Below are 25,651 nucleotides of genomic sequence, written 5' to 3'. Positions count from 1 at the left end.
CCCCTTCCCCCGGCCAGTGGCCACACAAACTCCCAATCTCTGGCTGCAGAGCAGCCTTTATTCTCCCTGCTAGTCAATCAAGCTAAGGAATGCTTCCTCCACCGAGCGGTACTGGTGCAGCTGGATCTGGACCTCCACCGACAGGGGCTCTGGCTGGTACCCGCTTTCCATGGTTGGAGCTGCCGTTTTTGACCTATCTGAAAAAACATAAGTGCGAGTAGATGAGTCCTAAGGGACAAATGAGCTGCAGGTCTCCCCGATCCTGGACGCACTTCCTCCCTCATCCGGGAATTCAAACCCTGTTCTCCAACCTAGAGGAACTCGGCTTCCGAAAGAGATCCAGCCCTAGTATGTTAACCGCAATCAAGAATACATTGATTCAATAAGCCCCAACTGTTTAAGTTACAAAAGAATAAGCCCCAACTGTTTAAGTTACAAAAGAATAAGGCCCAACTGTTTAAGTTGAAAAAAAAAAAAAAAAAACCCAACTGTGTGAGTTGCAAAAGAAATTAGCTACTTTCAAGATAACTAACAGTAGGGACATGGAACCTGAAGAGGCCACCTCCTGTAACCAGGCAGGACCCCCAATGGAAGAATAAGGACACCAGCCCACCCACAAAACTTTTTACCCAAAATTTGTCCTTTCTAAAAGAAATGCAGGAACAAAGATGGAGCAGAGACTGAAGGACTGGCCAACAACCAACCCAACTTGAGACCCATCCCAAGGGCGAGCACCAATTCCTGACACTATTAATGATACTCTGTTATGCTTGCAGACAGGAGCCCAGCATAACTGTCCTCTGAGAGGCTTCACCCAACAGCTGACTGAAATAGATGCAGATACCACATAGCCAAACATTGGATGGAGGTCGGGACCCTTGAGGAAGAGTTGGGGGAAGGACTGAGGGTCCTAAAGGGGATAGGAACCCCACAGAAAGACCAGCAGAGAGAGTCAACTAACCTGGAACCCTGGGAGCTCAGTCTGAGCCACCAAGCAAAACGCATACACGGGCACATGCGGCTCAGTCTCCATGTAGCCCCCCTCCCCCCCAACAAATGTAGCAGAAGCTCTCCCCTAAAGCTGTAGCCTGACTGTGGTATCTGTTCCCCAACAACGCTCCCTTTAATCCTGCAGAGATTTGATGTTCCAGGGGGCATATACGTTTGGGATGGAGAGAGAGAGAGAGAGAGAGAGAGAGAGAGAGAGAGAGAGAGAGAGAAGAAAATTAAAGAAATCATCTGCTTTTTACCACCAACCCTGAGGAGCCGAGTTCGATCCCCAGGACCCACTTGTCCCTCTGACCTCCACATGCAAGCCACAGCCCATGTGTACACATATACACACGTACATATAATAATGTGAAAACCAAGAAAAAGAGAAAAGACCCTGTGGACGTGGCTCAGTTCCTGGAGGACTTTGGTAACCCTAGGATTGATTCCCAGCGCAGCATGAGAGAGGAAAGCCATGAACATTTTGCAGATTGTTCTTTTGTCTGGTTTGGCAGTGGTCTGTTTGTTTTTGAGACAGGGTCTCTGAAGCCCTGGCTGTCCTGGAACTCACTGTGTAGTCCAGGCTGGCCCTTCTACTCTTACCTCCACCTCCCAGATAGTTTCTTAATACTGAAGAAATCCCAAAGCCAGGTGTGACGGAGCACATCTGTAGTTAGAATGTGGAGGTAGGAAAAGCAGGAGCTTAAAGCCATCCTTAGTTACATAGCAAGTTCAAGGCCAGCCTAAGCTACATGAAACCCGGTCTAAAAAGAGAGAGGAAAGGCTGGTGAGACAACTCAGCAGGTAAAGGTGCTTGCTGCCAAGCCTTCCAACCCAGGTTCAATTCCTTTCCCTCCACCACAGAGGAAGGAGAAAATGGACACCTGCATGTTGTCCCCTGACCCCTACACAGGCACCACGCACAGTATATATATACACATATACACACTAATTTAAAAAGAACCCAAAACTTGGCACTTACTAAATCTGTTGTAATATCCAAGAATATTCACAAACCCTATTTGAAACACCCCTTAAAAGACTCCCTTTGGGGCTGAGGCTATAGCTCAGGGACAGAGAACTTACCCAGCATGGGTTCCTGGGATGGTCCTTAGCAACCTTTAAAAGGAAACTCCTGTCCTTTACAGCTTTGGGTGCGTGTGAGGCTGGATTTTTCCCTGTGTGTTTCAACCCCAGCAACACAACCCCAGTGAGACTGTAGTTGCAACCGTCCTTGATTTGGCGACATTAAGAGACAAAATGTTTTCAAAAATCTTACAAATTATTCCCACAGTCAGGCATCAAAAGACATAGCCACACAGTCCACTATGGTGTCTCTTCCAACATTTTTTGTTTTTGTTTGTTTGTTTGGGGACAGGGTCTGCCATTGGTGTGAGACTCAATGAGTGAGCTAAGCTGGCTGGCCACTGACCCTGGGTTGAATGTCTCCTCATCACTGGGGGTTCGAGACCAACCACCTCTTAGGTGATTGTGTCATTGTTCTGTTCTAAGGGGTTGTTTGCTGGGGGATTTTTTTTTCTGGTTGTTTTGCTGAGACAGTTTCATGTAGCCAAGGCTACCCTCAAACTCATGTAGCTGAGGATGACCTTAAACTCCCAATCCTCTTGTCTCTACCTCCCAGGCTTGTGCCATGCCTGGCTTGAAGTTTTTCTATTAAAGGCACTGAATGCTATCAATCAGTCTCCAAATACTTTAATGGCACCCCACTAATTGTGAGTTCAAGGCTAGCCTGGTCTACATAGGGAGACAGAGACCCTGACTCAACAATAATACCACCACTCCTCCCCCAATCTAACACACTGGAAACTGAGGCAGGTGGAATCCTGAGTTCCCGGCCAGTGAAAGAAAGGGGGGGAAAGGAAAGAGAGAAGAAAGAAAGGAAGAATAAGTCCTCCTGTTTCAGCCCAGCCCAGCCCCCACCCCGACACCTTCCCCAGAACATCACAACCTACAGCTGTGCTTGGGGCTGTGGAGAAGATTCTGGACTTGCTTCTGTGCTGGATAGAAGTGATTCTCAGCCCTTTTGTTCCTGGGGCTCTATATCCAGGATGGCCCCATTGGCAGGATCTCTGTCCCCACCCTGCCCTCTGTAGCTGCTGTTGGGTCTTACCTTTTTTGAGGACTTTCTTTACCTTCTTTGAATCCTGAGAGAAAGAACCACAAAACCAGGTGTTTGTTGGAGCAGAGGCCGACCCTGAGGCTGACACTAGGGAACACCCACCCCTCCCAGGCCCATAAATTCATCCCAGAACTGGGGGAGAAGGCTCCTGATGAGGAGGGTGGCTAACCTGGACCACATTTGAGGAGGAGGTGTCACCACACGAGTGACCATCAAAGTGCCCAGCAGCCTTCCAGAGTGCCACCACTCCCGGCCACACCCCATCCCTGCCTGGCCCAACAAACAAACTTTCCATAAAGAAGAGGGGAGGCAGAGACAAAAGGGCAAGACCAAGGACCCCTTAATACCCTGGCATGTGTGAGCCTGTCAGTCTCCAGGGTGCGGACCACCCCAAAGTTACAGACAGTGGACACCACTGGCTCCCCTGCCAGCAGGGGCTCCAGGTACACCAGCCCACTTCCCAGCACGCTCAGCACAGGTGGGTCCTGGCGCAGCTCCTTGGGCGGTTCCTTTTTCTTCTTGTGGCCCTTATCCTGTGGTCAAGGCCAGGAACACAGGCATGAGCAGGACTGGGTCACACTCCCCTCCCTGCCCTGAGGTGTCCCACACAGGTCTTGTCATCACCTTGGCAGCCTCTTCTTTCTTTTTCTTGTCTCCTTTCCCCTTCTTGGCAGGCAAGGGGCTCTCCACAGGAGTTGGTACCACAGGCCAGGAGAGGATCTATAACAAGTTCCAGCCCTCAGCTGAGCAGAGGAGGCTGGCGACTGGGGCCCTGCCCGTCCTGTCCTTTCTGGAAAGGCTTGGAGAGGCAGGGATGTGACAACATGATGGGGAAAATGGATATTGGAGAGAATGTGAACACAGAATCCTCCAGCCAATGGGAAGCCAGACCCCCTGCCCTGCTCACTTTCTCCTCTACGATGCTCACAGTGGTCCCTGCCAGCAGGAAGGCCTTGACCCGTATCAGCTCCTTCAGTGTGTGCTTCATCTCATAGGTGCAAGGGATAACGTCTGCCCAGGGCTTGTGCACAGTACTGAAGAGAACTGTCCTTGGGAGTGAGAGATGGGTGGCATAAGTGCCAGGCGCTGTGGGGACAATGTGGGGCCAGGCTAGACACCCAGGGAGAAAGCAAGCACTCACAAATGGTGAGGCGTGGGGAAGTGGACCGTGCCACCAGTCAGAAGAACTGGTAAGGTAAGTAAGTAGTAAATTTCAGAACCCTAATACAACTCATAACTGAGAACGGCAGGAGTTCAAACTAGCCCCCGGCCAGATTCCTGTCCTGAAGCACGTGACCATGACACCCCACTAAGAGGACCATGACAACTGGTCATATAGCATAGACCTAGAGTTCTCCATGCTAATGAGGTATCTAGGGACCCCGAGTGTATCCACTGAACATCCTTCCTAGGTATTTAATCTCTGGTTCACCCTGAGTAAGTGGTATGCAGCTATGAATGAACAGTGTGGACAAACAAGGATTGTCTCCTTCATCAAGAATGTTCTCGGGGAGGCCTTCGGTCATACAGAGCAGCACCTAAGTCTCCTGCAGAAGGACCTTCCACACTCCTGGCACACACCCTGGATTCCCCCACCTCCACCCCAACCTCACATTCATCATAGGCCCACGGGAGGTCTCCAGTGGCATCTGGACACACAGGGAGATGGGAGCTCCCATTCTCAACCCTTTGAGGTTCCCAGCAGCATCTGGGTGCCCAGGAGTCTGAGAACCACAGCCTCCATCCCAACCCTCAATGTTTCTAACCCAGAGACCCTTATCCTAGACTGGGTTTGTGTTGGTGTCCCACACTGGGTTGTGTTGGCTTGGTGAGGTGAAATGCAGAATCACAGTGAACAAAATAAGGTCTCTCCACCAATGGAGGACAACAAAGAAGAAAATTCTGACCCATGCTACAGCATGCAAGGACCTCAAAAACACATCACGCTCAGAGAAATGAGCCAGACACGGAAAGGCAAATGCTGTGACTTCATACAGAAGCCATATCTGGTCAGATCTATAGAGAAGAGGAGGGGGAGGGGGAGGCAGGGCAAGTGGCGTTAAGCACAAAAGTTCTGATGTGAGGTAACAGTGAAGGAGTTCAGTCCCCCAGTGATCACCCTGACTCAGCCCCAGCAAGCTGTATGTAGTAGGACTGAGAGATATCGCCAGGTAGGGTTAAGGAGAGTTATAATCTTGCCATGGATAGTGGTTTAGATCCCAGCCAGCCTTGCAAATAGACTTTTTGCTAAGGGGAAAACTCTTTCAACTTTGGTCCCAGCCACAGCGACACAATAAGTTCAAGGCCAGGTTGGGCTACATGAGACCCTGTCTTAAAAAAATAAAAAGACAGCTAATAAAAAATATTTGAGGCAAAAACGGACAGAGTTGGAAGGAGAAACAGACAACTCAGCAAAGATGGCTCAGTGGGTAGCACAGCTTGCCACCAGGCTTAACTGCCTGAGCTCTACCTCTGGGACAGTAGACAGAGAACTGAGCCCTGAAAGGTGACCTCTGACCTCCACATGAGCTTTATTGTGGAGGTGATACAGGAATAAACCCCCAGCCCTGATTTCCACGCTTCTGTTAAAAGATTTATTTTAAAAAATTATGTGTGTCTGTGTGTGTCAGGGTAGAGGGCTGGTGCAGATGTCAGGAGACATCAAATCCCCTCTGTAGGAGTAGTGTACACACATACACACACACACACACACACACACACACACACACTTATACTTTTGAAGAAACAGTCGAGGACTGGTGAGACGGACCAGCTGGTAAAATGCTTGCCGAGCAAACCTGACAACTTTAGTTCAGTCCCAGGAACTAAAGAGGTGGAAGAGAGAACCGACTCCACAAAATTGTCCTCTGACCTCACATAAATATCCACTTAAATTAATTAAAAAAGACACTAATGCTGGGCAGTGGTGGCCCACATTTAATCCCAGTACTGGGGAGGCAGAGGCAGTCAGATATCTGAGTTCAAGACCACCCTGGTCTACATAGTGAGTTCCATCCAGGACAGTCAGCGCTACACAGAGAAACTCTATGTTGAAAACTGACAGATAGATAGATAGATAGATAGATAGATAGATAGATAGATAGATAAGAAAAATAAGACACTACTAACAGAGAGACAAAGGTAGCCAGGGGAAACGTTACTGTACATGTGTCACTGAGGAAAAATCACATATAGAATAGAAAAGGAAATTTCACAAGCCAATGAGACAACATTGAAAGCAGGTAACAGATACAAAGAATAGTACAAAGAGGATGACATCTAAGGGCCGGGTGTAGTGGTGAGCAGCTATAATCCCAGCACCTGGAAGGTATGGGTACCTGTGAGGCCCAGGGTTAACATGAGTCTTCCCTGGTCATTCTTCACCTTACATATCTTGAGGCAGTTCCCTTGTTGAAACGGGTTTGCTGCCCCATCTAGTCTGGCTAGTCAGCTTACTGCAGGGATTCTGTCTGCCTCCTGGATGCTGGGGTTCCAGGCCACACCCACCCAACTTTTACCCTGGTTTTGTGGATACAGACTCTGGTTTTCATGCCTGTGTATCGAGCACTTCACCTACCCAAACATCTCTACAGCCTGAGAGCTTGGGTCCAAAAGGCTCCCAGCATTCTCTGACAGGGTCAGAGTTCACTGGGTCTAGACTGTGGAGGTGTCAGGGATAGGTGCCCACGTGACTAGATTCCATCAAAAACAGAACCACTGGGCTTAGGCAAGCTTCTCCAGCAGACCTCATTTTACAAGAATTGTCTTGGCTTGTTGACCTACTGTGTATCCGAATACAAAGAGAAAAGAGGGCTGGGACTGAGGGTGGGTCTATTAGTATGATGTCATTGCTTCATCCCCTAGACCTGAAAGCACAGCAAACCACAAACTCAATGCTTTGAGCCTAGCACACCTTGCCACACTTTATAAGAACGCATCCCAGATCGAAAAGCTGAAAGAGGGGATGGAGAGATGGATCAGAGCTTAGGAACACTGGCTCTTGTTTGGTTCCCAGCATCCACGTGGCAGTTTACAACTAGCTAGAACTCCAATTTCAGAGGGTCTTTCTGGACTCCACAGGCATTAGACACAAATGTATACATTAGACACAAATGCACACATTAGACACACCCATACACAGAAAGTAAGTGATTTGTTTTGTTTTGTTTTGTTTTTTAAAGAAAGGCTATAAAAATCCTATTTCAAGAGTTTTTGGTGGAAGCTCTCCTGTTGCCCTCTGTTGACAGGAAAGTCAAGGTTTCAGAGAATTGTGGTCCCCCAGGCATCTGGGGGACAGGTACTAAGTGGAAGGTTAGGGCTTTAGAAAAAGAAGCTCTGTGGCCAAGCCCACCCCTACCGCTAGCTCGCAGCCTACAGGCTGGCTACTAGGAAGGCCTTGGTTCTCTGTGGCCGACAGAATGGTCAAGGGAAGCTACAAGGGGGCAGCCTTGGCTTGCAGCAGCCTCAGATGCTCCATCCATCCTCCCAGCCACCTCCTACCCTTACCCTGGGGATGGACAGAGCCGTACGTCTATCCGTGGCCGTAGCTTGGCCAGCTCTTCTGAAGAGTCAATCGACTGTGGCAGGGGGGCAGAGTGGATGGAAATACTTGTCTCCGACTCATCTATCTCTGTTATCCCAGATTCTCCGGAGTCCTCAGCCATCTGATTCATCTCATTAGTTATAAACTCAGACATCTCCTCGGACATCTCCTCAGTAGAGTCTGGAGGAAACTTCTGACGGCCTCTGTGGCGGTGGCGGCCCTGGTTCTGGGACTCTGTGGGATCCAACAGACCCTCCTGTTGGTCATCCTCATCTGTGCCAGAGAAACGCTTGTCGATCTGCCAGCAGAGACAGAACATGGGTTAGACTGTTATCCCAATGAGTGTAGGCCGACACAGGCAAGTGTCTGGATACTCTTCTGAATTTGTGCTGTTAGAGATGGGAACTCAAGGTCTTACGCGAGCCAGGCAGGCATTTTAGCACTAAGCTGCATCCCAGTCCTACAAACTTAGGATGAAGGAGGCAGAAACAAAGGGCATCTGCACAGAGAACACTTCTCTGCCTGTGTGGTGTCCTTGGGTTGGCCTGAGATGCAGAGGTTGAACAGGAGACATGGTGAAAATTGTCCAGCAGGGCCAGAACAGAGCCGGGCAGAGTATAACATTCTGTGCTGCTTCTTTGTCAGGGTCAGTTGGACCAGGGACAGGAAGCAGGCATGGCTGAGACTCGCCCTGCCTAGGGAAAGGGATATCAGGCAGAACCCAATTCCCTGCATGGAGAGGGGCATGATTCTGTGCTAAAGACTTCCTTGGACCCTAAGAAGCTGATCTGTGTGCACACAAAAGCCCACAGACTTGTGTGAGGCCCACTCTGCTTCCGGGACCAGCGGGGCATACCTCATCCAGAACGCTGTCAGGATGCAGGTCCTCTAGTCTACTAGTGTTCCCTTCCTTGTCCTCATCTTCCACAAAGTCATAGGTCACGTAATAGCTGTAGCTGATGAAAGGACCATCAGGTCCTGGCTCCGGGTCTAAGATAGAGCTGTCCAGAACTCCCCTGACATTTCCAATGGTCACCACAAACTGGGCCTCGCGTGCCAAAAGGTCTGCAAGGAGCAACGACAGGGCTGAATGGCTGGGCTGGAAGGAGGCATGGTTCACCAGATGTCCATCCCAACCCACCTCTAGAGTTAGAGTCGAAAGTTCTGCCACGTTCTGTCAGAGTGACTAAAGGGTAAGCCACTAGATGCTGTGAAGCCTTGTTTTACTATCTGCTAAACGGGGGTGCAGAGAGGTGTGCTGCAGAGAGTTCTGGGAGAGGGAAAGATGGGAAATATCTGTGACATCAGCTGGTGCCCACGGCTGTAGCTACTGCCAGATGGCACTGAGACTCAGACCTTCAAAAGGCTCTGATGCACCTTATACCAGAAGCCACAAGGGGGTGATCTCAAGCCACCATAGAAACAAGATCCACAAAGAACAGAAGATGCCCCAAATCCCTTCCGAAGGAGTCCTACACAGAAAGAGCCCAAACCAAGGTAGCTTAGTGTATCTGACCAGGGTCAAGGCCAAATTGGGAGCTCCTGGCTACTTAAGGGAGGTGGGCAAAGCAGAGGATGGGACTTGTGACCTGTACCTACCACCGTGAATGTTGAGTCCCCGGAACTGGTGCTTCTCGTTGGGAGACACAGTGATGTCATCCAGCACACAAAGGCGTGCCAGGCTATCCACGGTAAAGCCACGGTAGTAAGGCACCAGAGCCAGTGGGTTCCCCTGCAGTATCAGCAGCCTCAGGTGCTTCAAGGTACTGAGACCCAGTATCATGTTCTGCAGGTCTGTCAAGTTGTTGAAGCCCAGGTCCAGGGAGACGAGTTGGGGCCTGGGAGGTTGGCCAAAATGCTGGTTAAGAAGGTGAGAGAGCAGACGGGACAGCATGCGAGCCATACGCCTCGCAATGTCCTATACCCAGGTTAGCCCTTGAGCCTTCTTCCCCTTTCTCTCTCGAACACAGCTTGTGTTCCTGGACTCCCAGAGCCCGTCCCACCTCATGGCCATCTACACCTCCCTCTTGGTGAGCTCTGAGCCTAGTGCTGTGCCTCTAGAACGTTTCCCACTGACATACATGCTGGAAGCCACTGTAGGGGCATGTGTAAGGGAGTAAGGTGGGGGTACACTGGGCTGTGGCATCCAGAGATATTGAGCTGGAAGCCTTTCTTCTGAGCCATAATGGCCGTGGCCACAGGGAGCTTGTCAGCTCAATTTTTAGTCCAGTGGTTATCAACCTGTGGGCTGAGACCCCTTTTGGAGTCTAGCAAACCTTTCACAGGGATCGTATATCGGATATCCTGCATATCATATATTTATATTGCAATTCATAACTGTAGCAAAGTTATAGTTACAAATATTATGGTTGGGGGGGTGTCACCACAACATGAAGAACTATTTTATAGGGTCACAGCATTAGAAGGTTGTGAACCACTGCTCCAGGTGACATGAGAGGAGAAAGAATATGCTAGTGTGAGCAAATGAGACTGTCTGGCAAAGATGAAGCCCAGAGCCTCCAGTATAGAGACCAAGACACAGAACAGGCAGAGCTCTGTCTGATGCTACAAACTACAGAGCAAGCTGACTCCAGCTCCAAGCACCAGGGAATCACATTGCCTGTCATGGTCACTCCAGGCCTTTCCCCACAGGCTGACCCCAGCCTCCTCACTCTCTCTCCTCCCCACCCCTCTTCCAATGTTCTGCTACGATGGCTACTGGCCAGTCCCTGGGAAAGGGCAAGCAGAATGGTGCAGGAGATCACCACAGGCCCTGCCTGATGCCATCTTATTTCAAGAGAACTGGGGGTGGGGGTGGGGGTGGGGGGACAGATTCCCAGGAAACAGTCTCCCTTTTAATCCTAAAGCAGTGAATGATGTGATGTTTCACACAGGCTTTTTGTGAGACCCAGATATGGCATGCAGCCCGAGGTTATATGATATGCATTCCGAATCAAAAGCCAGATCCTTGTTATCAGCCAATGGCATGAACCTAAGTTGGCTGTTCCAGGAAGACCAAGTAGCGATTTCCTGTTCCTCTTGTTAGCTGATAACGGAAGGAAGGAATCCCAGGGAGACTATGCAGATTGGCTGAGAATAGTGGAGAAGAGAAGGAGCCAGGAGGTCAGCCAGAGAAGGGCCTTCTCTTTTCTATGGCACCTTGCATCTCCAAGAGGGAGTGGTTAGACCATCCTTGAGATGTTGGGGTTGAGGTGAGGGAGAAGAATAGGCTGCATTATTGAGTTTGAGGCAAGCCTTGGCTACATTTGATTCTGTCTTAAAAAGAAAGGGTGGGGGGAACTGGAAGGGGAAAGAGGCTCTGTAAAATACCCATGGGAATGTCCTCAGGTGTCAGCAATCTGCAGCAGCTTCTCTCAGAGGCCGTCCTTCTGCTCAGCTCCCTGGGATGGCCTTTTATAAATGGCCTCGGGTCTTTTCTCATATTTCAGATTTTAAATTTTCCACTGTTAATCCACCAAGTAAACAAAGAACCTCTGGGGTGGGGAATGCCCCGCAAAACTCTGATGAATGTTTAGCAACAATGGAGCACCCCAATAGTCCTCTCTAGAACAGCGGTTCTCAGCCTGGAGTGATTTTACCCCGCAGAAAACTTTGGGCTCTGCCTGGAGATGTCTTGATTACCGCAAGGACAGGCAGGGAGAGGTAGGGGCTATAGTATCTAGCAGCTGGAGACCAGCATGCTGCTCAGTGTCCCCCGGATGGAAAGCATAATACTCGGAATTGTCACAGAGCTACGCTGAGGACCCCTCATGATCACGCTCATCCCCACCAGGCCCTGGCATCCTTATCCTTCCTGGAGCTTCCTGGTGAGATACTGTGACTGACAGTAAAATCACAGGGTGGGTTAGCAGCCCTGTAGAAGTTACCAAAAAAGCGAAGCCAAATCCTTCAAGGCCATGTCACCCACACCTGTGGCTCCCTCCTTTCATCCAGGCTCCCAAGTTACCAGTTGTTGGAGGTGACATACAGACTCTCCAAAGGGCCCAGCAATTTGTTGTGTCCTAGCCCCAGGTGCTGCAGGCTTGGGGGCGGGGGTGAGCACAGACACTCCATGCTGGTGATCAAATTGCCGTACAGCTCCAGCACCTGAGAAGGACAGCATTGGTCTTGACTGGAGGGGTTTGTCTCACTCACCACAGGCTCCTACTCCTGCCCTGAGAAACACAGGAAAGGAATTTGAGTTACAGTAAGAGGCTGGGATGTAACTCAGTTGGTAGAGACATTGCCTCAGCATTTGTGGGCACTTAATACCATCGTGGTGGACCTTTTCTTAATCCCTATATTTGAGAGGTAGAGACGGGAGTACAAAGACTTCAAGATTATCTTTGACTACATAGTGGGTCTGAAACCAGGCTGGGATACATGAGACCATCTCCAAAAAAAGGTTTGGGGGTGGGGGTAGGAGGGGAGGGCAGAGAGCTGATAAAGGCACTTACTGTACAAACTGGATGATCTGAGTTCAATTCCCAAATCCCAAGGTGGAAGGAGAGAACCAACTCCCAATAAAGCTGTTCTCTGATACACATGTGTGCCATGGGACAGTGTCCCCCCCCCCAAACACACACACACAAAATAATAAAATTTAAAATAAAAAAAATTAATGTAGGAAGAGTGGGTAAGGTGCCATGTACTTATAACCCCAGTGCTCAGGATCTTGAAACAGAAGGCTCTCAAGTTCCTGGCTAGCTTGGGCTACCCGGTAAATTCCGAGTCAGCCTAGACTACACAGCAACGCCTTGTCTCTGGTGGAGCAGGAAGACCACGCTGCAGCCAAAGGGGAAGGTTCCTTACAGTTTGGAAGGGGAGGTGGGAGGGAGTGGTTGGGCGGGTCAATTTTTGTTGTCGCTGGGGTTTTTGTTTTGAGACAGGGTTTTTCTATGTAGCCTGGCTACCCTGGAACTCTCCCTATAGACCAGGCTGGCCTCCAACTCAGAGATGTGCTTGCATCTGCTTCTTGAGTGCTGGGGTTAAAGGCGTGTGCTGCTGCCTCCTGGCTTCCCTTCGCACCCTCTCAATCCATGGCACTGAGACAAGCCACTAAGTTAGCCACTCTCAGTGGTGAACTTCAATGGGCTCATTTTGATACACTCAGCTGAAGACTCATGATAGGGTATGGTTTACCCTTTTTATCTGGTGTGTGTGTGTGTTCATATATGTGTACATACACGTATGTGCTCCTGTGTGTAGACAAGAGTATGTTTGGAGGCCAGAAGACAGCCTCAGCTTCTTAGACTCCACATGCCTTGGTTATTTTTGAAACAGCCTTCCACTGACTTGGAACTTACCATGTAGACAGGCTGGCTGGCTAGAGAGTCTCAACAATCCCCCTGCCTCTGCCTCCCCAACACTGAGATAAAAAGCACACCCCACATCATCCAGCTTGTTTCAAGACCCGACTTGAGTCTTCATACTTGCAAGGAAAGAAAGGAAGGAAGGAAGAAAGGAAGCAAGAAAGGCAGGCAGGCCACCACACAGTAACTTCTGGTCCTTCTTAGCCCCCGTGATCTCTGTAGACCCTCTTTATTTCTGTGGACTTTCCACTTCTGCATATCTCATGAAGTGCAATTATACATAAGATCTGACTTTCTTTTTTTAAGTCTGGCTTCTTTCTCTAGTGTGAGATTTTCTAGGTGACTCTCATAATACCCGTCCTTGTTTATAAGTGACCCACATTCCACTGCGTGGAGAGCCCACACTTTGCTTATCTGCTCGCTCCTACTTTCTGGCTGTTGCAACTGGGAACGCTGTGAACACCAATGAACAAGCACCTGCTGGAGTCCTTGTGGGCAAACACCACAGGAAGGAGGGAACTGCTGATCCAAGAGGATTATGTAACTCTTTTGAGGAACATGGTCTGTGTTTTAAAAGCCAGGGGCTGGGTCTTAGCACACAGCCACCCTTGCCAGAGGATAGGCTAGGGACAGGACCAGGACTCAAGACTCATACAGAACATGTACCTTCAATGTTGGGGGCAGATTGGTAGCATCAATTTCCTCGATTTTATTGGCGCTCAGAACGAGTTCCTCCAGCTTTAGAAATTTTAAGAGGTCTTCATCCACCAGACTTACCTGCAGGAAAAGGAAGGGAACCTGAGGCCTCTGGTGAGCCAGGCAGCGCTGGAGCAGAAAGCATGTTCACACTGGGAAGGTAACAGCTGTGTCAGCTACTATTCTGCTGCTGGGACAAAAACGTCATGACAAGGCAACTTCAGGAAGAGTTTATTCTGGCTTACGGTTGCAGAGGGCAAGATGTCCATAGCAGAGGGGAAGGCGTGGCCTCGGGAGTGGGAAACCAAGTGATCACACTCCAACCATACACAGGAAGCAGAGAGAACAAGGAAGTGAGGTGAAGCCTCAAGGCCCGCCCTCAGTGATTATATGTCCTCCAGCAAGGCTGCACCTCCCACTTCTATAGCCTCCCTAGAAAACTGGAGAAGTTGTCCACAGAGAGTCTGTGGGGGACATCTCTCAAACATCGCACCACAACTGCTCACCCATTCTGAGTTAAGTCTCAGGTCGGACAACCTCATACTGTCTCTCCTTCTAGATCACCGCCCACACGGCCTGGTTCTAAAGGGTTTAAGGGCGTCTTCCAGCCCTGCCCTGACTCTAAAAGCAAGCTTTAGATCTTCAGCACAGTGTCCTGTGTCCTCCCTGTGTTGGATCGTGGGACTCTTGGGAAAACAAGAATCTTTTCTCCTCTCTACCACAGTCACACGAGCCCAAGGAACCACTGCTGTTTGGGCAGCAGCCTTCAGTGTGATTCCGTCTTGTTGCAAGCTGCCATATAGCTTTAGGCCACGCAAGCCATCCTTCCCTCTGCTAGACAGCGTTTCCTGAGACCAGCTGAGGTCTCAGAGCATCCATGAATATTTACTGGCATGCTCTTATTTTGTCTGCACCCTGCAGTCTGAGCCCTGAAGTCACCTCTGCTGCTTTAGTTCTAGGTGGGACTGAGGAGTCAGGCTTGCCCAGGTCCCTTTGAGAACTCAGCGACAAAACAAAGAGGATTCTGGGAAGTGATGTAGGGAGGTGTGGATGGGGTGGGGAGTGTCATTCTATAAGCAACTACGTAAACACATTACATCATCAACATGAGCTTCAGTGAGTGGTTCTTAGGGCTCTTGGTGCTTCCTGTTACATTTTACATCTGCCCAAGAAAATCATATAACCGTTGGCCTGCCTGGTCTTCCAGAATAATTCTGAGTCAGACAGAGCAGGGCCTGCCAGTCACCTCACCTTACCCATGAATCCCAGTTTTCCTGTGGCCTCAAGGACATCAGAAGCTCTTCCTGGCTGGCCTTCCCAAATCTACTAGTTTGTCTAGGATGGGGGGGGGGTTGTATCCCCAGGACTCAGAAAGTCCCAGACAAAATGGTTTGGATGGGTCACAGGAGGAGGAAGGAAAGATTCAGGGAGAGTGGGCATTTTTTTTCCCCCATGAGACTCGGGCAGAGTCACACAGGGGATGGGATTCAAACCTGGAGAGCAGGGTGAGGTCTGCCCTCTGGTGGGGGGTGCAGAAACTGTGCGCCACCGCTCATTCGCTGAGAGTGGGCATTCTTGCTGGTTTCTATGTCATATTAATATGACAACTTTTCAAAAACAGATCTGCTTGATGTTAGTGGGCCTTCCCCAGGCCCTCTCTTCACACTTTAAAGTAAAATGAAACACTGTGGATTCTTCGAAAGGGGGGCCTAGAGTGTGCAAGGAGCCAGCCATAATGGATACAGAACTGATCTCCTCTGGAGTTAGACAGACAGACAGACAGACAGACAGACAGACAGACGTACGTAACAGTCATGGAGGCTCTCCTGCTGCCCCAGCATCAGCTCACCCAGCTGCTCTCCTTCCTTCCAGTGATCACACACAGCACTTACCCCCTTGTCCACCACCCGCAGGGACCGGAAGTAGGAGTAGAAAAAAGTGTCTTTGATCATCTGTGGATTCTGGATGGCCAGTTCTCTCAGGAAACGGTCCTCTGCACTGGAATCCTTCAGCATAGCCCAAGGAGAGTGGTTGCTGCGTACCAACCCCAGCAGGGCCTCCACAGTCTCCTCCTCGGGGACCACTATCTCCTCCTCCTTGGGGATCAATTCCCTCCAGGTTCGACATTTTTTAGGAAGAAAACGTGACTTATTCTGCAAAGGTAGAGAGGGAAGCCTTCGCACACTTATTTATTGTGTTGTGTCTGGGTGTGTGTAGACATGTGTTCAGCACAGCAAGTACAAATGGAGCTCTCTGTATTAGACTGGGTTCTCTAGAGGAGTAGAGATTATAGAATATGGAAACACATACACACAGAAAGACAGACAGACAGACAGACAGACACACACCAGGTTAAAGGGGATTTATTAGAATGTTTATTAGAATGGATTATAGGCTGAAGTCCAGCCACTCCAACAATGGCTGTCTACTAATGGAAGGGCCAAGAATCCAGTGTTCCCATGTACAAGGCTGGATGCCTCGGCTAGTCTTCAGTGTATGCCAGGAGTCTAAAGAAGCAGGCTCTAATGCCAGGGAAGGAATGGACTTGCCAGCGAGAGCAAGAAAAAGAGCTAACTTCCTTCTTCCACATCCTTTAAACAGGCTGTCACCAGAAAGTGTGGCCAAGATAAAGGTAGATGGTGCCACCTAATAAGATCTGAATTAAAAAGTGGGTCTTCTCCCTTCAGATGACTTATTTAAGAATTAAAAAAAAAAAAAAATCCCTCACACACATGCCTCAGCCACTTGGATTTTAGTTAATTTCAAATGCAGCTGAGGTGACAACCAGGACTAGCCATCACAGGCTCAGAGAACAATTTGCAGGAATTGACTCTCTCCTACTACCAAGTGTTTCCCAGGGATCAAACTCAGATTATTGGGCTTAATAGGAAGTGCCTTTTCACACTGAACCATCTCACCGGACAGGACTGCTTGTTCGAGACAGGCTCTTAAGTGGATCAGGCTGGCTTTGAACTCACTGAGTGGCTGATGACTACCTTGAACCCCTTGATCATCCTGCTTCTACCTCCCAAGCTCAGGGACTTCAGGCATACAGCCCTACATTAGCATGATGAGACCCAGGAGCTCAAACCCAGGGCTTTGTGTCAACTGTGTCAGTTGAACAACATGCCTGGCATATGCTAATTATTTGTGGGGGCAGAGTTTCAATGTGTGACATAGGCTGGCCTTGAGCTCTCAGCCTCCAAGTGTCACTGACACATATAGTAAGACACAGAAGACTTCAAAGACCAAGTTCCTATTTTCACTTTCCTCTGGAGTTGGGAACTTTCAACATCCAAAACAAAATAGATTTTTGGGCTTGAGAAGTACTTAGGGGTATTTGCAGCTCGTCCAGAAGCCCCCAAGTTCAGTTCCCAGCACCCGTGTCGGGCAGCTCAAAAGCACATGAACTTCTGGCTTCGGGAGAGCCAACGTGCTCTTCTGGCCTGAGGGTACCTGTCCTAACATGCACATACTCAAACAGAGACATGCAATTAAAAATAACGTAATCAAGTTTTAAAAAAATAAATAAAAGGAGATTTCATTTTGATCCCACTTGTACAGCTGCATACAGGAGGCCTGGTTGGTTAACTAAAAATTCACAGAAGGAATGCTTTCTGAAGATGAGGTAAGGTGAACCTTGAAACTTAAGCTTTGGTGACCAAAAGATGAGTCTGTTCCTCAGCTTCTACTCCCTCCCGGCAATGGTTGAAATATGGCTCTTCAGACTGTATGGGGCTTGAACACCCTGCCTCTCTCTCTAGACACATCCCTAAAGCCCTAAGCCCTAAAACTTAGCACAGTGCCTTGCACAGAGTAGGCATTCAACCTGCACCTGTGACCTACTCGGAGCGTTTCTCTGATGGGTATCTGCATTCCTCTACAGGGGGGAGGCCAGTTTTGCTGTTTTACATAGGGTAGAGGGCGGCGCAGCTGACAGCTAAGACCATCGAGCTGATTCCAGATTCTCAGGACACATTTGATAGGCCTCTAAATCTAACCATGCTTCCCATCCCGCCCTGTGCATCCAGCTGAGGACGGTGGATCCTCTGTACTGAGTAGGACTGAGTGTACGAGTTGAATAGGGAAAGAGACCTCCATGCCCTGTTGGATCCGATGTTTTTCCCAGCTGAGATGACTAAGCCCTTGGCTGTATTTCCCTCTGTCTCCCCTCAGCCTGGAAGCAGGGCAGAGGTTGTGCAATGCCTTAGGCAGCCTGAGTCCAGCACGGCCGCAGGAAAAAAAGGAGGCAGGGATGGAGGGCCAAAAGACCCTTCCCACATAAGACCTTCAGAACAGCGAAAGCTAGCCCTGTTAGCCCCAGAATACCAGGAAAACCATTTTCTCCACATCTCATGAGGGGCTATAGAGCAAACTGTTCGAGACCAAAGCTCTTCAAGACTCAGAGAAGCCTGACATCTGGAGCCTGGCCAACCAGCTACTCTAGGCTAGCATGAGGTCAAAGGTCAGCCTGATGTGCTGGGTCAGTCCATTCTGGGTGGGTTCCCCCATGACAAGGTGGGCACTTGGTCCCTGCATTCCTTCAATGTTCCAGTCTTCGCAGTTCACCCCGACCCTCAAATCAGCCAATGCCGAAATGATCACACCCAAACCCCCCTTCAGGCCTCAAATTTGTACGTGAGCATCTACTGACCCCTAGGCACCCCAGCTCCCAGTTAGGTAACACCTACTTTAGTACATTCCCTGCGGCTATTTTGGTCCAGTCCCAGCTCCGCCCCTACTGGATCCTTCCCTTCCTAGCCCCCTCCCCCGTGGGGGCACGCACCCAGCTCCCGATGCCACACGGGAATTCGCGCAGACAGAGCTTCCGCAGGTGCTCACGCACTGCCGTGCTCAAGGTCCCCGGTATGCCCTCGGTCTGCCTGTAGTCGCTAGTGCTGGACTCTCTGGTCTCCATGCTGTGTAAGGATGGCTCGTCGCTAGGCAACCACCAAGACGCGTTACCCTGGGTGCGGAGTGCCGGTGGCGGAGGTCCTTTGCAACAGCAAGTGGTGGATGCCTCTTAAGATAATAATGGGATTATTTTCCTCCTCCTGATGATTGTCTGGAAAAAGTGCTGACTTTTGTTCCCATTTGGCAGATCTAAAGAAAAATGAGTCCAATGTTAAACATTTTAAGACTCCAATTAGCTGGGCAGTGGTGGCGAATGCCTTTAATCCCAGCACTTGGGAGGCAGAGGCAGGTGGATTTCTGAGTTCGAGGCCAGCCTGGTTTACAGAGTGAGTTCCAGGACAGCCAGGGCTACACAGAGAAACCCTGTCTCGAAACCCCTGGCCCAGAAAAAAAACTCCAATTAAGGGATCATCCAATCTTCTCTTGCTATCCCCTGAAGCTCCTCCGCAGGGGTTCCCCACCTGTGGTCTATGAAATTAATGGAAGATGACTGTAACTGGAAATGTAACAAGACATATGATTTGTGTACCATAAAACTCACTCACTCCACGGGCACAAATCTGTGATTTTTGGTGTATCCACAGTGCAACTGTAATCTGTTTTTTTTTTTTTTTTTTTTTTTTTTTTTTTTTTTTTTTTTAAACCACTGTGATCTAATCATTTCCCCTTAACTTAAAAACCATGAAGCAAAGAGCTCGGTGTAGAAGCACACACCTTTAATCCTGGCACTTAGGAGGCAAAGGCAGGCGGATCTCTGAGTTTTGAGACTAGCCTGGTCTACAGAGTGAGTTTCAGGACAGTCAGGGCTATGCAGAGAAACACTGTCTTGGAAAAGCAAAAACCACAAAGCAAACATCACTGTACCATCTGTTCAACCAGTGACAAACAGTGGTGCACTTCTTGTACCTAGGCATTTGTTAACTTCCTCCAGAGGGGGAGTCATTCACAGGATCTGTTCTTTACATCGCCCGTTACTTATTATGTCATCCCAGGCTGGTCTCCTACTCACTAGACAGCCAAGAAGGACCTTGATCTGATCCTTCTGCTCCCATCTCCTAAGGGCTGGGGCTCCGAGCATGCGCCGCCATGCCTGGCTTCAAGCCTGTTTTTAATCACACACCAGGCTTCATTCTGCTCCTTTTAATATGTATGCGTATGAGTATTTTGCCTGCGTGTCAGTTAGTACAAGCCTGGTGTCTATCGAGCCAGAAGAGGCTTTCGTATTCTCTAGGACTGGAGTTACAGTTCTGAGCCACCATGTCAGTCCTGGGAACTGAATTGGGTCCTCTGGGAGAGCAGCAGCCTGTACTTATAACTGCTCAGCAGGTTCTCCAATCCCCCAATTCATGGATTTCCCTTTGGCTTCAGAATGTGGTCACTTCGGGATTATCTGGTGACCCTAAGATGCACAACAGGAAAGCCACATCCAAGAATCCCGAGTCTTTTTTTTTTTTTTTTTTTGGTTTTTCGAGACAGGGTTTCTCTGTGTAGCCCTGGCTGTCCTGGAACTCACTCTGTAGACCAGGCTGGCCTCGGCGAACTCAGAAATCCGCCTGCCTCTGCCTCCCAAGTGCTGGGATTAAAGGCGTGCGCCACCACCGCCCGGCTTCCCCTGAGTCTTCAACCCCACTTTCCCCTGATACTTTGTCTTGTTTCTCACCCATGTTTCAAGACAGCGCAATCTACTCCCACTTTTTTTCTGGATGCCACGATGAGACTTCTACCCCAGCAATTCATTCAAAGTTCTCTCTCAAAATTCCTGTGACCTCATGTTTACAAACCTACAGACGCTATGCAGGCTTATCTTTCTTGACCTTTCCATGGCTTGTGGGGTTGCCAATCATTTCCTCTGACTTGAAAAAAAAAAAAAAAAAACCACTTCTCATCTTGTTCCGTGACAACTTCCTTTTCTTTCCTTCTTGGGTGTGCCTTCTTGAATTGGACCCCAAGTCACCTTTCTTTTCTTCTGCTGCTGATGGCTCAGGTCCCAAGGCTCTACAAGTGACTGTCATCTCTTGTGGTCATCTGAGATAGGCTTGCTAGTGTGGCAATCGTAATATACTAATGGCTTCCAAATGGGCATTTCCAGGTCCCTCCTTCATGTTGCTAGTTCAAGTCCAGTGGCATGCTAAACGTCCTGACCTGTGCTTGACATGTTCCCTCACAGTGACAAGATGGAAATACATTCCTCAAACCCCAAACACTCTCCATCTTCCTCAAATCACTGCCTTTTATCCATCTGCCCAAGACAGAAATCTAGAAGCTGCCCTCAATCCCTCCTGTTCTTCCATCTCCATAACCACCCACCTTTTCTGAGTTTTGCTTCTTATACATTTTCCTAGGCCACATATCTTTGCATCTACCTGTCACATTATCCTGTCTCACTGTTTTCGAGCCAATCGAGGGGACAGGATCCTTTTGGTTTTTGTCTGCACCCCAGAGCTGACCCTGTGCCTCGGCTCTCCATACCCGAGTTCTTCCCGGAGACAACTGGTTTCCCAGGAGTGCTGACACACAGGTTTGCAGAAGGGACAAGCCACAGTCAGAGACAGCAAGACCAGCTAACCCCAGAGATAACCAGATGGCAAGGGCAAGAACATAAGCAACAGAAACCAAGGCTACTTGGCATCATTAGAACCCAGTTCTCCCACCACAGCAAGTCCTGGATACCCCAACATACCAGAGATCCAATCGAGACATTCTCAAGGACATTGAAGTATGTGGAGTCAAGATCAAAGATGGAGGCTATGGAGAGACATTCATGAAGAAAAGAGCCAAGCAGGAGAGTGCTTAGCCTATAACACTGAGAAGGTGTGGCCAGAAGGAGACAGGACGTGTTGTTATGGAACCGGGGTCGGGGGAGGTTTCCGGAGAGCAGCTGCGATTGCCATTGCTCAACCAGATTGGATTTTTGTTTGGTTTTGAATCTCATGTGTAGCTCTGGCTAGCCCGGAACTCACTATGTAGACCAGGCTGGCCTTAAACCCACAGACATCTGTCTCTGCCTACTGAACACTGGAATTAAAGGCATGTGTCCCCATGCCTTGCTCAGAATGTATTATATGTATTAATTATATGTATATTTATTGTATGTATTAATATTATGTGTGGGGGCTGGAGAGATGGCTCAGAGGTTAAGAGCACTGACTTTGGGAGGTCCTGAGTTCAATTCCCAGCACCCACATGGTGGCTCACAACCATCTGGAATGGGATCTGATGCCCTCTTCTGGTGTGTTTGAAGACAGCTACAATGTATATGTATATGTATATGTATATATATATATATATATATATATATATATATATATATATATATTACATCTTTAAAAAATACATTATGTGTGAGTGGGAGCATCCCCATGTGGGAGCCAGATGACAATGTTGGGTCCTCACTTCCCATCTTGTTTTAGACAAGTCTCTCTACTGTTCATACGTATACCAGGCCAGCTGGGCTGCAAGCCCCAGAAATCCTCCTGTCTCCATCTTCCAGCTCTCAGAAGGCGAGCTAGGATTATGGACATGGAATTCTATGCCCAGCATTATGTGACCCTGGTGATCTGTCTGTGTCTGGGCACCAGTCACTTCCCCACTGAGCCATCTCTGCAGCCCCAAACTGAGGTTTTTTAAGAAAGTAGAAATGGGCCTGGGGCTACAGCTCAGTTGAATTTGTCTTGAATTCAGTCTCCAGCACCACAAGAAGAAGGCGAAATGCTTGCCATTGTGGCATAATAATGGTTGGAATTCTGGCATATCACGGACGGGTCATGGAAAGTAAAGCTGAGAGGAACCGGAGAGGCAGACAGCATGCACTCACCAGGGACTGTATTACTTATCTCTTGTGAACCATAAATTTACTGGCAGAGTGGTGCACTCTTCTAATCCCAGGTCTAGGGAGGTAGATCACAAGTCTGGGCTACATAGTGAGACCTCTTCTTATGAATACAATTATCTACATAGATCTGCCCAAGGCTGGGCTGGCTGACAGAGTGTCACAGTGGGAGGAAGGACTCTCAGTGCCACCACCCTTCCCTGAGGATTTATACAAGTTTAATGATTGAGGCATTTTTCTTCAGTGGTGTAGCCATTGGTAAAGGGCTCGTGCTGTTGTAAACAGTTTACCCATTTTCCTCCAGGAAACCCAGTGAAAGTTATGAGGTCATTCAAAGAAGGCATGCAAGCAGAAGGGGCACTAGCTGAGAAGAGGAAGGGGAATCTATAGATGAGGAAGGGAGACAAAAGGACAACGTGTATGTGTGTGTGTGCATGCATGAGTGTGTTTGTGAATATGTTCAAAACATGTACATACATGAAATATATATTATATATTAATTATATGCCTTGTATATTCTATATATTATATATATTAAATATTATATATTATAATATATTATACATTATAGTATATAGTATGTAGTGCATAGTATATACTAATTATATTATATTATATATTAATTATATATTTTATATTAATTATATATTATTATATATATTATAAATTCCTCTCTATAAAATTAATATATGTTAATAAAAATGATCTTAGCTTTTGGGAAAATGAGGCAGGAGGATTACTGTACACTCAAAGCCAGGGCTACACTGTAAATTTCAGGTTAGCTGGGGCTACAAAATAAGATCCTATCTGGAAAGCAAAACAATGATCAGAAGTCCAGCATGCAATCTGATTATTCCCTTACAGATCTAAAAGGAAGCTCTAGGCTGGGACTCCCGCTCTCATCCAGGGCTCAAAGTCTTATACCAAGCTCACACCCTTAAGTCAAATTTGCTTTCATAGATTCCACTGAGGCACCTCAATCTTAAAGTCAGCAACAGCTAACTCCTCCTCAATGGACTCCGACTTTCTCTTCAGCCTCCAATTTTGTGTCGTTTCTGTTTGTCAAGTTGTGTTTATTCTTTGAGACAGGGTCTCATGTACCAAGGCTGCCCTCCAACTAACTCTGTAGTAAGGACTTCTGGTCCTCCTCTCTTTACCTCCTGATACTGTGTGTACCACCACGTTCAGTTTATACAGTGCTGAGGATGGGACCCAGGGCTCTGTGTATGCTAAGCAAGTACTCTACCAACTGAGACACACACTAATAAAATATGATGGAGAGAGAGAGAGAGAGAGAGAGAGAGAGAGAGAGAGAGAGAGAGAGACTAGAGACTGGCTTGAAACTCATTACACAGTCAAAGGTAGCCTTGACCTTCTGATCCCCGTTTCTCTACCTCCCAAGTGCTGGGATTGTAAGTGTGTACGCTCATACCTGACTCTCTTCAGTTTTCTTAGCTTTTGACTTCTTGGATGTATCCACAGGACCTCAGAAAAGGTAGGCAAGCATTGTAACATGGTACGACATCTAACTCCTAAACATTTAGCACTCAAACCAACTCAGGTATCCAAGATAATTTCCATGTCTTAAGTAAACTGATTACTAAACTTGATTTCCTCTACAGAGTCCCTTTTGCCAAGTAGTGTGACATAATAGTTACATTATGTCTGCTATGTACAACAAACAATAGTTACAACCAATAACAGGTCAGAGTCCTGCCCACTGCTGCTTTTACCAGGAGATTTGATTAAGTTGGGGTTTGGAAAGTGAGGCAAAGGTAAGCCATTCTGTGGAAAGGCATGGCTGAAGCAGACCTGGGAGGCAGGAGGAGCCTTGGGATTTTTGAGGCTAGCCTTAGATTTATGCTAAGTTTCAAGACAGCCTGGGCTAAGAGTGAAACATTTCCAAATCCCCAAACCTAAGGGAAGGTGGGTGAGAAAAGAGAAAAGAAGCTGGAAGCAAAGGTGGGCTTGAGAGGGACCGGGGATTCCTCCTGTTGTATGTTTGGGGGTTATGAACCACCCACACCTGACCTCATTTCTGAACTCTGGACTCCAATATCATGGCTCATCTGTCACACAGCAGATGCCGAATGGTGTCCAAATCAACTGTTCCCAGCAGGATTCTCAACTTCCTCTCTGCAGACTTCTTGTCCTTCATCACACAGCATCTGCTCAGCTGTTTTCTTACTGCCCAGAAGTAACTCTGGGTCCATCTCCACATTCATCTACCCACACCTCCATCTCCATCTGCTCTTGAGTCCAGGCTGCCTTAATCTCTCGCCTGGAAACCTGTGTAACTTGATTCCCGTCTCTTTTGTAGAATCCCATTCCTCTCTCAGTAGCCTCTCTCTCCCCCTCCTTTCAAAAGCATACCAGATCCCGTAAGTCCCTATCTAAAGCTATCTGGTGGTATCTCTGGCACTTAGAAGAAAACCTAACTTCTTCTTCTTCTTCTTCTTTTTTTTTTTAAAGATTTATTTATTTAATGTATATAAGCACACTGTCCTTGAAACACCAGAAGAGGGCATCAGATCCAATTATAGATGGTTGTGAGCCACCTTGTGGTTGCTGGGAATTGAACTCAGGACCTTTGGAAGAGCAGCCAGTGCTCTTAACCGTTGAGCCATCTCTCCAGCCCCCAACCTAAGTTCTTTATCGTGGCCTCAAGGTCCTTTCGTGCCAGGCTTCTGCCCACATTTCCACCACCTTCTTTTTCTCCCACTGCACTCTAGATATATCATGGCCGGCTTCCTGTTTGTGGAACGACAGGCCACTGTCTCCAGATTGTCCCACAGCAATTCCTTCTCTCATCCTCCAGGTCTCAGTTCCAATCAACCAATCGATTAATTGCTAAGTCAGGTTTTGTTTTGGTTTTTTTTGTTTGTTTGTTTGTTTTTGAAAAGACAGCACACTGTAGCATAGGCTGACCTGAAAGATACTATGTAATCCAGGTTGGCTGTGAGCCTCATACCTTGAGTTTCTCAGTGATGGAATTACAAAGCCATTATGTCTGGCTTCCAGTCTTAGTTTAAAGGTTTGATCTCTTAAGATATTTTACTCATTATTTCCTAGTCAAACATGCAGTAGTTATCCATCATTTTATTAACCCTGGGTGCTTTCTTACTTGTGAATACGTTTTAGTCTTGTCTCTTGACCCCTAGAATACTAGGTTCTTAAGAACAGGAACTTTGTTGAGCTTGTCACTCTCCCTGAGAAGGTAACTAAGA

General features: G+C 48.2%; 1 protein-coding gene across 6 annotated transcripts; it reads right to left on the bottom strand.

Moving 5' to 3' along the window:
- Window positions 1-38: 38 nt before the first annotated feature.
- Lrrc43 (leucine rich repeat containing 43) lies at window positions 39-24,091 on the bottom strand. Of its 6 annotated transcripts, XM_076922824.1 has the most exons (13): window positions 23,857-24,091; window positions 18,468-18,784; window positions 15,574-15,834; window positions 13,652-13,762; window positions 11,641-11,780; window positions 9,273-9,511; window positions 8,530-8,738; window positions 7,637-7,971; window positions 4,038-4,179; window positions 3,755-3,850; window positions 3,478-3,663; window positions 3,122-3,155; window positions 39-197 (listed from the first exon to the last, which is right to left on the bottom strand). In XM_076922824.1, exons 2-13 carry the CDS (start codon window positions 18,597-18,599, stop codon window positions 70-72), a joined length of 2,013 nt encoding a protein of 670 aa, XP_076778939.1. In that variant the 5' UTR covers window positions 18,600-18,784; window positions 23,857-24,091; the 3' UTR covers window positions 39-69. The 6 variants fall into 6 exon arrangements, with proteins under 6 accessions (XP_076778939.1, XP_076778941.1, XP_076778943.1 ...); XM_076922826.1 differs by lacking the exon at window positions 23,857-24,091 and having other exon boundaries at window positions 4,059-4,179; window positions 18,468-18,721; XM_076922828.1 differs by lacking the exon at window positions 23,857-24,091 and having other exon boundaries at window positions 3,144-3,155; window positions 18,468-18,720.
- Window positions 24,092-25,651: the final 1,560 nt, after the last annotated feature.

This window comes from Arvicanthis niloticus, chromosome 24 (assembly GCF_011762505.2).
Source record: "Arvicanthis niloticus isolate mArvNil1 chromosome 24, mArvNil1.pat.X, whole genome shotgun sequence".
Lineage (NCBI taxonomy): Eukaryota > Metazoa > Chordata > Mammalia > Rodentia > Muridae > Arvicanthis > Arvicanthis niloticus.
This window is presented reverse-complemented; position numbering and strand designations above follow the sequence as displayed.